Source organism: Pelodiscus sinensis, chromosome 27 (assembly GCF_049634645.1).
Source record: "Pelodiscus sinensis isolate JC-2024 chromosome 27, ASM4963464v1, whole genome shotgun sequence".
Classification (NCBI taxonomy): Eukaryota; Metazoa; Chordata; order Testudines; family Trionychidae; genus Pelodiscus; species Pelodiscus sinensis.
The window spans coordinates 5,944,583-5,960,105 of NC_134737.1; the positions used below are offsets into that span (position 1 = coordinate 5,944,583).

A 15,523-nucleotide genomic window follows, 5' to 3' on the forward strand; every position below is an offset into this window, starting at 1 on the left:
GGGGTCTGCTGGGTAGGATGGTCACTGAAAAAACAAAATCAGCATAAACACCCATAAAACTACATACAGCTTTTAGCCAGGAAGATGTGAAGCTTACAAAAATCTGGCTCTTGCTTCTCAGAACCACAGACATTTTACAGTGCACTTTCTTTTTAGACAATACTTGTAGATCGTGCTTTTGCAGCTCAGAGCACTAAGTGCTAATGACTTACCTGTCGCACAGTGGACTTGAGAGGTCAGTAAGTATTCTCCCCATTTTACAAATGGGTAAGCACCCACAAAGCCTGGGATTTCTTGATACTCTTTCTGCTGCCTCAGGGTTGTTAAAGGTCACCTGGGTAAGGAATACAGTACAACTGGGTGGTTTCCCCTGCCCTGCAGCCCTATTATCAAACTGGTCAATGCTGCCAGGTAAAAAATAAGCGGTGACACCTCTACATAGTGACAGGCTTGCTAAGTGGTGCAATTACTCTCCTGTTTAACACATACTCATAGAAAAGTCACCTTAAGGGAGCCTGAACCATTCTTTTCTCACGCCCAAGAAAATCAGCCTCATGCCTACAGTACTTGAGTGGGCAGGGGGAAAAAGTGACAAATGGCTTTTCGGAAAAGCCCTTCCCAACAGATGGTCCTCATGAGTTTTACAGTAAAGGTTTCACTCTTAAAAAAAGGCACTGAGGTAAATCTGAGATTCTTACAATTGCCTTCTTGTGTAACTGTGTATCTAGTGGACCCTGACTGCTGCAGTGGAATAGTTTCCCCATATAACAAGCATGAAGGGGTGCTTTGACACAGGTGGTCCGTTTCAAGTCACTTCAGGTGTTGTGTCTGCACTACCCACTTGTCATGGTTTTACCATCAGGTTTCCTTTCTTTTCACACACCCCTTCACTGCACGAAGAATAGATGCAGACAAGGAAAGAGCAAAACTAACTTCGCACACAGTGCTTAACCCAATGCACAAAGCGGAAACATTGGAAAAAAACCTGTTAAAAGCAACACCTTAGATTAAAGCTTTTCAGGGAGAAATGTGATTTTTTTTTTTTTTTAAAGTGGGTGTCCTTCAACACAGAGAACCCAGGAGCAGCCATGTGGAGACGTGTGTCACCAGGAGCAACGGCAGGGTTAGACACCCCTCCTGTGAATATCTGCAAAAGGCTAAGCTGCTTCTCAGACAGAAGGAAGGTGGTGAGAAATGACATTCTTTTTAACGTCTCCCAGCTCCAAGCGTAGCAAGGTGGGAGTCAGACAGGGAGTCTAGTGGCCTCTTGCCTACGTGCAGAAGGAAGACAAGAGGAGGATGCCGAGGCTCTGTAGGCGGTTGGGTGATGGTGCAGCGATGGAAGGTGAGCAGGTGACCGGAGGCTGAGCAGCTGCTGCTCCAGTTGCAAAGGGGTCAGCCCCATGTTCTCTCCTCCACTATCTCTTACTTGTAAAAAGAGGAGGAAACCTGTCCAGTATTGGTCCCTGAGTTGGAAACTGGCCATGTACACAACAACCGCATTGAGCAGCAAGGAACACTTGCTCTCACTCCGAGACCAACTAGCCAAGCAATCCTAGTTTCACTTTCATTTCATTGGGGGGAGGAGGGGGAGAGAGAGGAACAAATTCCCTAGGAAGAACATTAGCTAAAGTCTCAGTAAAAACCTACTGCCCAGACTACTTAGGACATGGAGCCTTCTTGGCACCTGACTTTCTACATTTCAGTAGATAGCTTAAAATTGTGCAACAAATGTGTTTGGCATCAACTACAGCTGCAGTGTGCACAGGAGGGGGTGCAACAAGCCTGTTGCTTTATCTGCTGCTTCCCCTGGGGCCACCTGACCTATGAAACGACAGGACGACACAACACAACCACCACACGCAAGGCAGCCGCAGAACCTTCAGACAAAGCCAAGGGGTAAACAGTTGGGCGGACGATGAAAGCAATGTTGTTCCATCCTGTTCCCCACAGTCACCCGGTAAGTATTCCTACTGACTTAACATTCAGCAGTTACCATGAAGTTTCGCTGCTTGACGGATCCAATGTGACAACGGCAAGCAAAGCAGCATCTCTATTTGGTTTGTCGAAGGCCTGCAGACTTAAGTGGAGACTTCCCATTCTTTACCGACTGGCTGTACTCCAGTGATAAAAATTTCATAAGGAAAAGAAATGCAACATTTGTCTCTGTGGGGTGCGTCACTCGCCAGACGAGGGACAAGGAGAAAGGATCAGACAAATCTGAAGTGTCCTGAGAAGCATCTCTTTTTAAAAATATCTAGCTGCGGCTGATAAACACACTCTGTGTTCGGGGTTATCCGGGTTTGCCCCCTGCTTCTTTCAAAGTCTCCTGCAGTCTTTGTTTATAGTTGCTGTACTTCCTTTGTACTTGCTGAATTTTGTCTTTTTCCTCTCTGTCCAGTATTGTTAAGAAATTTTGTAGTTCTGGGATAGAGAATGCGTCCCACTGCAGAGAAAGCAAAACCAGAAAAATGAGGTGAGCAGTACACCACCTTCTGCCACTCGCCTGTAACACGCACACCTGTGGTTCACTCTGCAGCTGGTTGCTCAACATGAAAGTCAGGGACATGCTACTGAGCAAGGTCAGTTATCTTACTATAGAGACAAAGCTCTAGTTAACTGGCCTTGCAATTAGACACTGCAAGTGTCTTGTCCTCCAGTTATAGATAGAGTGGGTTAGAAATTTTTCTAACTCAATGCTTTAATCAAAATGCTGATTTATCAAAACCAAAACTTTGGGAGAAAGGGGCCCTTTCCACAAACTGACATTTTGAAAATGAAAAATTCCAATTTTTTCAGTCTGAAATGACTTTGTTTAGAAATTGGATGTAGTGCAAACTTTTTTGTTTTTAATTGAAAAAATTGAAATGGGGCAGGAGGGAGTAGGTTTGGTTAGAAAATATTTGGCCAATGTGGGACAAGAAAGTTTTTTCAAAAACTCCAATTTTCAGAAGAGAGGAAAGCCATTTTCCACTTCACTGTTCATAAAGGTATATGTCCCAGCTTCATGAGTTGTGCTGATCCAACATGCAAACCAAGCTTAGAGTGATGTGGGACTATCCCAAAGTGAAACCTGGCAGCACTTAAAATTTTCCACTGCAATACTGGGCTTCACAAAACAATTTCCAAAGGGACTGAAGAAAACAGGAAAGTAACAAAGCTGTATCCCACAGAAGCTCATACAATCACATGTGCTTTCTATCACAAGGGGACAGGAGAGATCAGAACTACCCATCATAGCATGTTATAACAAGCAGGGAGAGTTCTACTTAGATTGCTTTTAATTTGAGAAAACAACAAAAGATGGTAAGAGATGCTGTAATGGAAACCCCATCATGCAGGTTACGAGAGGCCACCTTCTACTCAGCAGTAGGAGTACTACACATCAGGCACTATCCCTGACAAACAGATATCTGGCCCTAACTTTGGAACTCAGACATACTTAGTCCTGCCTTTTTTATTTTTCTTTTCTTGGGACATGACGACTCCGCTATGTGTCAGTCCCCCATACTGCTTAGCAGTTGATAGATTCATCTCATGTGGGGGTTTAGCTAAGCTCTCTGAAGGTCTGAGTTGCCATCTTGTGCAGCATAAGTCAAATGAAGGCCTAGGAAGCTGGAGATTTATTATACAGCATAGTACTGGCCTCTATTTTAAAATGGGTGGATTAGCTATGGCCCTAGTTAGCTAATCTAATCTGAGGATTAAGGGTGGACTGTATTGCTTAGTTTGATGAACAAACAAAAACAAATGGATTAGGGCCTAAAAGCATGCAACAGGCCACAGAATTTTTACAGATTTTTTTTTTTTAATGCACTAAGTTGTCTGCTGCATTTGAGGTAGGTCAGAAGTTCAAGATAAAGCACCTCAAAGGATTCCTTGAGAAGACTGGCATCTAACTCAGTGTTTTGGTTGATCATACGGTAACACACAGAAAATTAATTTGCAGCTCCTCTTCCCTTTGTCCCCAGCAACTCCTGCCCTCTCAAACTCTGTTTCTACTGCAGGAAGTCTTCCACGTTGAACAAGGACATTTGTTTTTGGAAGTCTACTAACATGGGCACGAAAGCTAAGGGAAAAGGACTCCCAGACATACCTCCACTTCGCCCGTTTCGTTTTCCTTCAGCACAAAACTGAGAATGTCTGTGTCAGGGCCAGCCAGCAGCCGGAGATACAAGGGGTACGCTGTTAGAGAAAGCTTCTGAAAGAGAACTGCAGGAGGAAAAAGAGAGAAATTCTAAATAAGCCATGAAGATCAAAAGCCAGGAGATGCTCAGGAAGCTACTGAACAAACACAAACGTTGGTCCTGAGGCATCTTGACCTAGACTTTTGTAACTAGAGTTACCCTGGGCTGTACCATCTCGCGCAAAGGTGTTTATAAAGAGTGAGGCTGGGCAGACTAGTGCATAAAGCAAATGATCCCAACAGCTAGATCCTATATCTGCTGGTCAGCTATGCAACCCTAAGTAAAGGTTCTATCCCTATTACGGAAATTACAGTCCTGGACACCACAGCCACCTGTCAGAGACCTAGCTTCGACTGTGCCGGTGAAAGCCCATTCACTCTCCCTGCTTCAAGGTGAATGTGCTATCAGGCTTAATTCTCTTCTGGGCACCACATTCAGCCCTGGGAGTCTGCAGGCAGATCCCATAAGCCCTATGTAAGTGCCTATGAAAGTGGCCTCATTTTCCAAAGGATGGAAGATCTTGCAGTGCCTATCAATGCGACTGCTGAGGACTCAGCCTATTGGAAAATCAGCCCATGAGTTGAGGTGCCTGCATTAGGACTGAGAAGCTTAAAGTTATGCACCCAAATTACAAAGTCTGGGCCCAAGCGTAGTAAGACCCTCCCATGAAAGGATCTGTATAAATACCATCTCTCACCCAGGAAGAGCCCGCCCTGCTGGCCAGCCCAACCAGAACCATGCAATTTAGCCCCTTTGCAGGCAAGGACACACTTTAATTTCAGTGGGAATTTGGTACCTGATTCCTTCAGGAATTTTAACACCTCATCCAGACTCTCCTACACTGTTTTGTACTAAGACAGCCTACCCATGACACCAAAGAAAATCAGCTTCCTGTTGGATTTCTGAGGGTGGGTTTTTTCCCCCCTGGGTGGGGGTTTGGTGGAAGGTGTCACAGTGGAAATTGGAGTCTTCTCCCAAGCCTTGGGGAGAGGCACATGACAATTATGAACAACGGGGAACAGAGAAGGAAGAAGAAAAACCAGGATTTCCAGGCAGAGCTGCTCCCTTTACTACCAATTATATATAAAAAAATGTAATGCCAAGATCTTATTTACAAGGGTGGGTGTGTCACGATTCCGCTAAGGTTAAAACTCTCATTGTGAGGCAGAGTGCCAGTCGTTTGCAGGTATTAGCTAAGGCATTGTCAGAGCTCAGAGTTGCTACGGGGAAGCTAAATAAATGAGCAGGACATTCTGGCCAGGGACATGCCTAACATCTGGAAAAGAGCCATACTGGCCTCAGCTATTCATGCACAGTGTACAGGAGCACAGGGTAAGGCTGAATTCCGTGCAGGCGAGTAACTGTCTCAAAGGGCTGAGTCACCCTGAGGAGGATTGCAACACCCACAGTATCAACATTTAGAACATGATTTTAATGCATGAAGCCGGCCACTATAACTGAGCTGACAAGCCTGGGGCATAAGTGGCTGCATTTCATAAGGAGTTCTCTTCCACCACGACAATACAATTTGGCGCAAGAATCTATAGGGGGCTCCCAAGCCAGCTAGTCCGTGGCACCTCCTAGCTTCCGTTGCAACAGCTTGCATTCCACAAAGGTGGCCATGTTTGCCTCTGGGCTCCGACACTAGGCCTTGTAACTTAAGTAGGAGCTACTTGTGGTACTGGAAATTAGATCCTATCTGTGCACCAGAGAACAGGGGTAGTTTCATTGTTAAACAATGTATAACTGCATTAGCTAAGAGGGGGCTGGCACTGAGGCTGAATAAGATAGTAGCAGGATTGTTTTACTACACAGAGGGAAGGCAAACCTTTCCCAGGGATTTAGTAGGCTGCAGACTGTTGATTAAACCCTCCTTAATGGCCCTAAATAGACCCTCCCCCACACAGTAATATCTGAGCACTTCACTCTTTGATGTATTCGTCCGTTCAACACCAGTGAGGCTGCAAAGTGTTCTGGCCTGTAATCTATAGTTTATATAGCTCCTTTCACACACACCCTGAACACACCCCAGCAAAGAAAGACGGACTGACTATAAGCAGCCCCTGCTGCAAGGTGCGTACGCAGTGCCCAAACCATTACACAGCCGCTCAGGGTAGGGAGTCACTTAATCCAACTGAAATCGCAGGCACATCTGATCATCTGCATTTTGTCCCAGGCCATCCCTAACTCCTGCAACAAGTGAGATTTGACCCTTATGTGGCCACAAGAAGTCAGGATCACTATGGTGGGAGGCCACATATACATGGGTTGGCTATTATGGCTCTTCCTCCATGAATGCAGTGGGAAGAATGACACAAAGCAGATCTTCTGGTGGGAAAGCACAGCCTCTGACAGCGCTGCTGGTAGGAATGACACTACCAAATGAGAGGAAACATGGATTCAGGCACTGGACCGGGACGCCAGAGATTTAGGATCATTTCCCAGGTCTGCCACCGACTCCCCCTATGAGCTTGGTCAAGTCACTTCATCTTTCAAGTCCTTAGTTTGCCATCTTACAGATAGGGATCACAATCCTCCCTTTCTGCCACCCTTTGTCTGTCTCATGATTTAAGTTGCAATGTCTTTGGGGCAGGCGCTGTCCAATGTTCCCTCTAATTGTTTCCGTGTGGGCAATACATTTTGTTCTGTGCACCAAGGCATGTGCAGATGTGCACCACCAGTAGAAAGCCATACTGCCAGCTGTGGGTGCTCTGCTAATCAGATAGGTGGCATTTGAATTTCTCCTGGGTGGTTGCCCAAGCACACAGTTTACAGGGAATACCGGTGCTGTCTATGTTTGGCACCTTGTACAGTGGGTCAGAGAGCACCTCTTGCTCTATCATAACGCAAATCACAATTTTACCAGCTCTGGAAGGGAGAGAAAGCATCCCTACAGGAGAGGAATGGGGAGGGGAGGTGCGGGTGGGAAGACTCCTCACTGAGCCCCTATGGGATAGGCTGCCGGATACGGGGTGAACTCACCTTGCCCATCTTTCTGCATCTCCTTGAAAAGTGCAAACTTCTGCGGATTATCTACCACCATAAACTTCTTGAGAAGCCCCAGGATCACCTCGCCGACGGTGGTCGTGCTGCTGATGTGCAGCTGCGTGACGGCATCCAGCGGCAAGTAGAAAGACGTTCTCTTCTCCGTCGTCTCTGCCAGGTTCACCTCCTTCAGGGCATCGTAGATGGACTGCGGCCTGATGCCGGCTGGCACAGTCACCGGCCGGCGCAGTTTCAAGTGCACTTTGATGAAGCCCGTGTAAGTGCCATCCTCATTCTAAGGCAAAGGAGATGGCCAAAGTCAAGTTTCAATGCGCTCATGGTGCAAGCCTGGTTTTCAGCGAATGCCTGTAATGGTGGATGGGCTTTTTGCAATACTTTACCCAGTGGCAGACAAAACGGCAAGGGCAGTTTTCTATCATGCCTGAAACTTCCCCATTAATAATCTCCAAGGCACTAGAATTTAGGGTTAGTCACTACAGAACTATTTCTGTGCTCTGCTATTTAATAATGCCCTCCCATTCTTCCGATCCAGCTGCTGTCTCCTTCTATGGAAACTGTTCCTGCTGCAGGGAAGAGTTATGAAAACTGACTGACATTAAATACCCTTTGTGCTTGCAATTACACTTCTGTCTGCTTTCACTGGAGAGGGGGTTTGGAGAGAACATATAAACATCTGAACTGGAGTTTTGAGGGGGGATAATTTGGAGCTATACTGGCTATTTTCATACCAGTTTCACTCCAAATCTTTGAAATCGTACAACATTTAAGAGCAGGTTAGACAGACATCTATCAGGGATCGTCTAGACAGCACTGAGTCCTGCTGAGAGGGCAGGGGACAGGACTCAATGACCTCTCGAAGTCCCTTCCAGTTCTAGTGTTCTATGATTTCCATCAATTGAGAAGGAGAGCTGTGAGATTTTTCATCATCCTGGGCCAGATCTGGAGATAAGGGCCCTTTACACAGACTTATGAGAAATCTAACTCTGGTTAAGAATGGACAACATGTGGATTGCCACACAGTAACAAACTACAAAAGATTAGGACCTGTGGAATTGATTGTTTAAGTGAATTGCTACAGAGGCCCAAGACCATACAGGTTATAAGCAAAAGATGGCCCATTTGCCTTACAAGAAAATGATCCACGAAAAACTCCTTTGGAACCTATGCTACTCCAATCTTACATCATGGGTCACAAAAAGAGGGAAAATATCCCTTAAGTGACCCCTGGCTGCTAGAAGACTCTTCCCTGCTCTTGTTTTTGTTCACTTCAGTCATAAGTGAGGACTGGTTCTTGAAACAACTTGGGGCTTTGTTTCCATAAACTGACAAGCTTTGTGAAATTTGCTCCTTTTGTTAAATCTGATTTGTCAACTCAACCATTTCCTTAGCCCCCACAAGATTTACCAACAGCTCTTGATTTACAGAGTTTGTTTTTCCTCCCAAGAAATAAACAAGGCTGCAATCAAGGGCTAGAATTGTAAGCAAATGACAATGGGTTCCACAACTTTGTTCAGAAGTTTGACCAAGCTCCAAGTCAGCTGTGTGACAGCTGCTGAACTGCAGTGATGCAACTTTCTAGTTATCGTGACTCATCCAAGCTAGTACAATACAGCCTGATCTATGGGTGACAAGTCATTTGCTGGACACTGAAATTACTCTGACAATTTCCACAGTGGGGGGGAAAAAAAGTTGTAAAACAAGCTTCTGAACTGTGGTGGCTCATGCCAAACGAACCCCAGTGTAAATAAGGCTGGTGAATAAGTGCTTCAGGTGCTGAATGGCAGCCCTGGAAAACAAAACCCTGTATTATTATCTGTACAGCCCTACTAAATTCACAGCTTCATGGCCTTTGAACATAAGAACGGCCGTACTGAGTCAGACCAAAGGTCCATCTAGCCCAGTAGCCTGTCTGCTGACAGTGGCCAGCACCAGGTGCCCCAGAGAGGGTGGACCGAAGACAATAATCAGGCGATTTGTCTCCTGCCATCCCTCTCCAGCCTCTGACAAACAGAGGCCAGGGACACCAATTCTATCCCCTGGCTAATAGCCTTTTATGGACCTCACCTCCATGAAATTATCTAGCTTCTCTTTAAACTCTGTTATAGTCCTAGCCTTCACAGCCTCTTCTGGCAAGGAGTTCCACAGGTTGACTACACGCTGTGTGAAGAAGAACTTTCTTTCATTAGTTTTAAACCTGCTACCCATTAATTTCATTTGGTGTCCTGTAGTTCTTCTATTTAGGAAACTAATAAATAACTTTTCTTTATCTGCCCTCTCGACACCACTCATGATTTTATATCCCTCGATCATATCCCCCCTCAGTCTCCTCTTTTCTAAACTGAAATGTCCCAGTCGCTTTAACCTCTCCTCATATGGGACTCGTTCCAAATCCCTAATCATTTTAGTTGCCCTTTTCTGAACCCTTTCCAAGGCCAAAATATCTTTTTTGAGGTGAGGAGACCACATCTGTACACAGTATTCAAGATGTGGGCGTACCATAGTTTTATACAGGGACAGTAAGATATTCTGTGTCTTATTTTCTATCCCTTTCTTAATAATTCCTAGCATCCTAATTGCCTTTTTGACCGCCGCTGCACACTGTGTGGAAGTTTTCAGAGAACTGTCCATGATAACTCCAAGATCTGTTTCCTGATTTGTCGTAGCCAAATTAGCCCCCATCATATTGTACGTATAGTTGTGGTTATTTTTCCCGATGTGCATTACTTTACACTTACCCACATTAAATTTCATTTGCCATTTTGTTGCCCAATCACTCAGTTTGGTGAGATCTTTTTGGAGTCCCTCACAGTCTGCTTCTGTCTTGACTATCCTCAACAGTTTTGTATCATCCACCAACTTTACCACCTCACTGCTTACCCCTTTCTCCAGATCGTTTATGAATAAGTTGAATAGGATTAGTCCAAGGAATGACCCTTGGGGGATACCACTAGTTACCCCTCTCTATTCTGAAAATTTACCATTTATTCCTTCCCTTCGTTTCCTGTCTTTTAACCAGTTCTCAATCCAAGAAAGGACCTTCCCTCTTATCCCATGGCCATGTAATTTACACAAGAGCCTTTGGTGAGGGACCTTGTCAAAGGCTTTCTGAAAATCTAAGTATTCTATGTCTACTGGATCCCCCTTAATTTAACTATAGGGAAACATCAGTAGGGTTCAACCAGGAGCTGAGTCTTGGGGTCACAGGAATTATTAGCCTCTCCTGAGATCCCATTGAGGAAGCCTGGTAGAATGGTGGGTATTTTTTCTTTTGACAACTATCTGCAAGAAAGAAGCCCAGAAGCATTTAATTTGGTTCTCAGAGTGGCTCCTGAAAAGTCAGCAAGTTGCTTTTAATATATGGAGATATACCCATCTCATAGACCTGGAAGGGACCTTGAGAGGTCATCGAGTCCAGCTCCCTGTCCTCATGGCAGGACCAGGTACCATTCCTGACAGATTTGCCCCAGATCCCTAAATAGCCCCTTCAAAGACTGAGCTCACAACCCTGGGTTTGGCAGGCCAATGCTCAAACCACCAAGCTATCCCTCCTTGCTTAAGACTGAACGATGGTACTTTGCACTAGAAAGGCCTTAACCAGTGGGTACAAATTTCCAAAGCACTTTGCTGTCAGAGCTTTGGTCTCCCTAAGTGAAATAGGCTCCCAGATCACAAAGGATTCTGAAATTTTACTCCCATCAATTAGTAGTACAGGTTGAACCTCTCTAGTCCGGCACCATCTGTGGTCCGGTATGATTGTAGTTAGCCGGGTGTCCACTTATCATGGGGGTAGCCAAGTTTCCTGTGGTCTCAAAGTTTCTTTACCGCCACCAGTCCTGGCTCTGTGCTATTTAGCTCTAGTTTACCCCTAACGTCTTGTAAGAGTCCACTAAGCAGTGGAAGTGCTGGTGATGCTGTTAAACAATATTGACCTCCCGTAGTCCGGCAAATTCTCTGGTTTGACACTGGCCAGATCCTGCAGGTGCCAGACTAGAGCGGTTCAACCTGTACAATAGCGCCATGACACACCAACCAACCATTGGGACCCCTTGCATTAGGTCCTGTATAGAAAAAGACACAGTCTCTACCCCCAAAGAGCTTATGCTCTTCCCCCTGCAAATTCTCCTACTTTCATAAGAAGAGCATTGGATGCAGTCTGAGTTAAAATGCAAATTCAAATACTGCTTTCCATGACCCCATCCTCAAAGGCTGGGTCTGTTTAGACCTAAGTTTTTGATTCAGGCCAGTCTGTAGTCTTAAGCATTTCAGGAGAATGCAACTGCTAAAATAGGTTCATATGAATGCTACACTCAGAATTCATTTGACAGACTATGGTTCAAATGCAAGGCAAGCTTGAAAATGGATGATAAGAGAGGGATCACGTGATGATTCCCTGGTCTGTTCACTCCCTCTGGGGCATCTGGTACTGGCCACTGTTGGCAGACAGGACACTGGGCTAGATGGACCTTTGGTCTGACCCAGTTTAGCCACCCTTATGTTCTACACCCTGTGCCGGTAACCAATGAAGTTACATCATCTGATTGTCTGCTGTTTATGAATGCAGTTGTCTCCCCCATGTATTTACGCCATCTGCCTGATTATTCTCATTGCCGTAGGACCTGATCACCTGCAGTTATTTGGCAGATGACCCAGAGCTATCCACGTTGGGTGAATTTCTCCCCCTATGAAAAGATGCAGCATAACGGCCGAGGCACCTCCAAAACCAGAATTAAAATGCCTACCTAATGCACAAAGTAAAGTAGACAGAGAAATAAAATACATACCAACTTCATCAACAAGCAGTTTGTAACCTTGGTGTTGTAAGCATCGATTTTCTGTTTAATCTCCTCGACAGTGGGAGCTTTGGGTTTTTCTTCTTCTACTGTTTTTGTCACATTCTGAAACAAGAAATAAATAATAGTTAATGCCTTCTGTCTGTATGTCACCGTGCTGCCGGGAGCGCCATTCAAACTGTCTGCTGCAAATGGTGTGCTCTTCATGGCTCTGGCTTCGCTAGGATATACATACAAGCATAAAGACAGACAGGATCCCTGATTTGAGAGTTTACAACAAGCATGACGGAGAAGATAATGTCATTTTTTGCTATTATTTGTACTGGTATCATGCCTACAGGCCCTAATCAAGCATCAAGACTCCACCATGCTAGGTACTGTACACACAGAAACAAGACCCTTCTCCAAAAAGCTTACAATGTAAAAGAGATCTTCACTACTTGGAAGATCACTGCTGCAATCGATCTTCCAGAGTTTGATTTAGCGAGTCTTGTTAAGACTCGCTAAATCAAACTCAGAGGGTGCCCCCTCTGGTGTCAGGTACTCCTCCTTTTGTGAAGAGTAAGGGAAGCCGATGGGAGGAAGTGCCCCCATTGGCCTCCCGCTGTGGGGACGCTGCCAAGTTCGGCTTAAGGTAAGCAGACTCCAGGTATATATACTACGTAGCTAGAGTTGCGTACCTTAAGCTGAGCTGCCGGGTCTAGCGTAGACCTGGCCTAAGAAAGAACCACATGATGAATACACCCTACATAAGTTGACTGTTAACCCTCCATCCCACTGGTAGTTGCATTTCAGAAGCATGTGCAGCAAGGTCTCCATAAGAATACACTTCTTAATATTTATACTACAGGCCTCAGAGGCATAGCTACCTTTGGAAAATGCATGCCAGCTCTTGCCTGACCTGCCTCTCCCTCCCCACTGCCTCTGTGGGAGGCAGCAGGAGGGAAGAGGGGGTGGAAATGGCTCCATGGGAGCTGCCATAGATACCTTTGGAAAAGAACCAGCAACCTGCATAACAGTGTAAAAAGAGTAAATTTTGGCTAAAGACGTAAAGGCATCCTCTTAGCGCCCGCCCGCCCGCCCCCTGGTGCCATTTTCATGGAGAGTTTTGTGGCTTCCTTAGTTTTCCTGCAGAGTGAAGAGGGTTTAGAGTTTTGTCCAGAGGACTTTATTAAACCTGCACGGAATTTTCTCAAAGGGGTGACAGTGGGTGGGTTTGTTTTTTTAACCCTACTGGAATTCAACCCACTGCTTCCAAGGAATCTAAGGTATTTCAAACGCGGTGCTTAAAGCTCTAAGCTGTCCCTTCTGGAAAGCTGAGAAATGCCACATAGGTCTGCCATGCAGGAGGGTCTGAGATTTGCACAGTCAGTAATGACAGGCAGATGGCTGTTATAACTCCAAAGAGTTCTTCAGTGATGTATTGACCCAGAGTGTTCTGGGTGATTTAATGACTACAATGGCTCCTACAGGCTGATGAATGTGAAGACCAATGGGGAGGCAAAGGAACAGACAAGCCACTAATGGCTTTTGTTCTCATGGGGTTTTGGATGCTCCTGCACCACACACTTCATCTGTAAAACATCTCCATCTTGCACATGCCAATGGCCCGCACCATCTGCAGCATAATGGATCAGTGGGTCTATCATATTTGCTCCTTGCAGCCCCCAACAGGAATATTTCTGGGTTATGTGCTGCTGATGGCAAGGGGCAAAAATAATAGCTTTCTTGAACCGCTTCCCCTAGCACTGCAGAAAAGCGTCCCCCATACGGCAAGTTGGAAACAGCAGAGATTTGAGAGTTTCATGGGGGAGTCCAAAGAGGGACCTGGAAACAAGGGGGCGAGGAAGATTTTCATTGTGGAATGCACCTTGGAGCCTGCAGTCCACATGGAAGACCCAACGGAGTTGCATGTTTGTGGAACTCGTCATGGATGCTTTAAGTAAGCCCACGTGCAATTAACGAAAAGACACAAAGTCCCTGAGAAATTGGGGGTATCTTTGTGGAGCATTAACTGTAGCAAAAGAACAGCACCTAAGCAATTGTTCCTGGGATGTTACCTATTGGGCATTTCTGTCAACATGCAACTATTTGACATTTTAGCAGTTACATGTTTACAAGCAGGGGAGGGAAGAGCCAGTACTCACTGAGCCGGCTTTTAAGCTCCTGCCTGCCCCATCCCACTACTTCTATGGAAGGCGGGGGGAGGCAGCTCTGAAAAAGCCGGCATGGAAGGGGGGCTGGCTCCCCATGCATGCCAGCTCTTGCCTGACCTGCCTCTCCCCCCCCCCCCCCCACTGCCTCTGTGGGAGGCAGCGGGAGGGAAGAGGGGGTGGAAATGGCTCCATGGGAGCTGGCATGCACTGCCTCCCCTGCTTTCTGCCTGGGGGAGGGGGGGAAGAGCGAGTGAGTGAGTGTATGTAAGTAAGTACTCAACAAATAATTATGTAGTCGACTATACCTTGACATCCCTAAGCGGTTCTCTGCCATTTTGCATGGGGAAGTCGGGGTACTTTCCCCTCTATGAACACGAGTCACAGGAGGACCTGAGAGTGCACAGAAAACCGTAAGTGAGCTACCACACTCCCTACTACGCGGGGATCACATTGCAGCTTCCCCCTCTGTAAAATGGCAGCAGACGCAGGGAGCTTTGCCAGAGATCGTGTGGAGCCAGCTGCAGCACCCCTGGCTTCACCCATTGTATTTGCCACTTCTGCCTCATTGGCCAGTTCCACTTCATCCACCTGCAGCTGCCTAATGTTAGGCCCCTCGCCCAACATCTGGAAACCACTGGCTATTTTTCAGGTCTCTGCTAGCATTTTCTCCCTGTGCAGATAGTGCTGACAGCAGGTTCACCCAGGCAAAATTCTAGCGGCTTTGGGGAGGCGTTAGTAATTACTTCAGTCACCACAAAAGCAGTGAGCAATCTGCATGGCTAATACACAACACGCGCACTCCCAACGTTCCCAGTAATCCAATCAATGCATTCACAGCCTGCCCTGGAAGTCGCTCTGTTCTCCAAGCAGGGGAAACACAGCGGGATAAGGGTTCTTTTCTCTCCCCCTCATAGGTTTTGGTGAATTTCCTTTTGGGAGACTAAAATTACAGTCTGAAGCCGTACGTAGGAGGGGTTCACACACAGGTCTTTTATGTCAAGGCGTTCATTAGTCATGAGAGAGAATCAGAAAACCCCAGTCGGCAGATCCCACGAGACGCGCGCCTCTAGGGATCTATAGAAAAACATAACTGGGTGTTTAAAGTATTTAAACCAAAGGGCAAGAAACACTTCCATACAACTGCCATGAGGGGCTTATTAAGGAGGCTCATTAAAAGCCCCGATAAGCTATTCGTAGCTGAGTGTTTAGCCCCCACAGCTCCTAGGGATGTCAGCAGAAACTGCAGGTATCCAGCATCTTTGACAGTCATGCCATGGCTGTACCTGAATCAGGCTTAGGTTCAAAGGGCACTGCCAGCTACTTCTAGACCCAAAATACGGAATCAGAGGCTCAGCTGCCGTCAGAGTTATTTACTTGCTCCCAT

General features: G+C 46.1%; 1 protein-coding gene across 4 annotated transcripts in view; it reads right to left on the reverse strand.

The window, feature by feature from the left end:
• RASSF5 (Ras association domain family member 5) overlaps positions 1–15,523 on the reverse strand; it is a 109,010-nt gene continuing 93,487 nt past the window's right edge. For all 4 annotated transcript variants that reach the window (XM_075910149.1, XM_075910150.1, XM_006137230.4 and 1 more), the window contains 4 exons: positions 11,975–12,088; positions 7,170–7,467; positions 4,097–4,212; positions 1–2,446 (listed from right to left, as the gene is read on the reverse strand). In XM_075910149.1, coding sequence (XP_075766264.1) covers positions 2,294–2,446; positions 4,097–4,212; positions 7,170–7,467; positions 11,975–12,088 — 681 coding nt within the window. In that variant the 3' untranslated portion in view covers positions 1–2,293. The remainder of the gene's footprint in view (positions 2,447–4,096; positions 4,213–7,169; positions 7,468–11,974; positions 12,089–15,523) is intronic.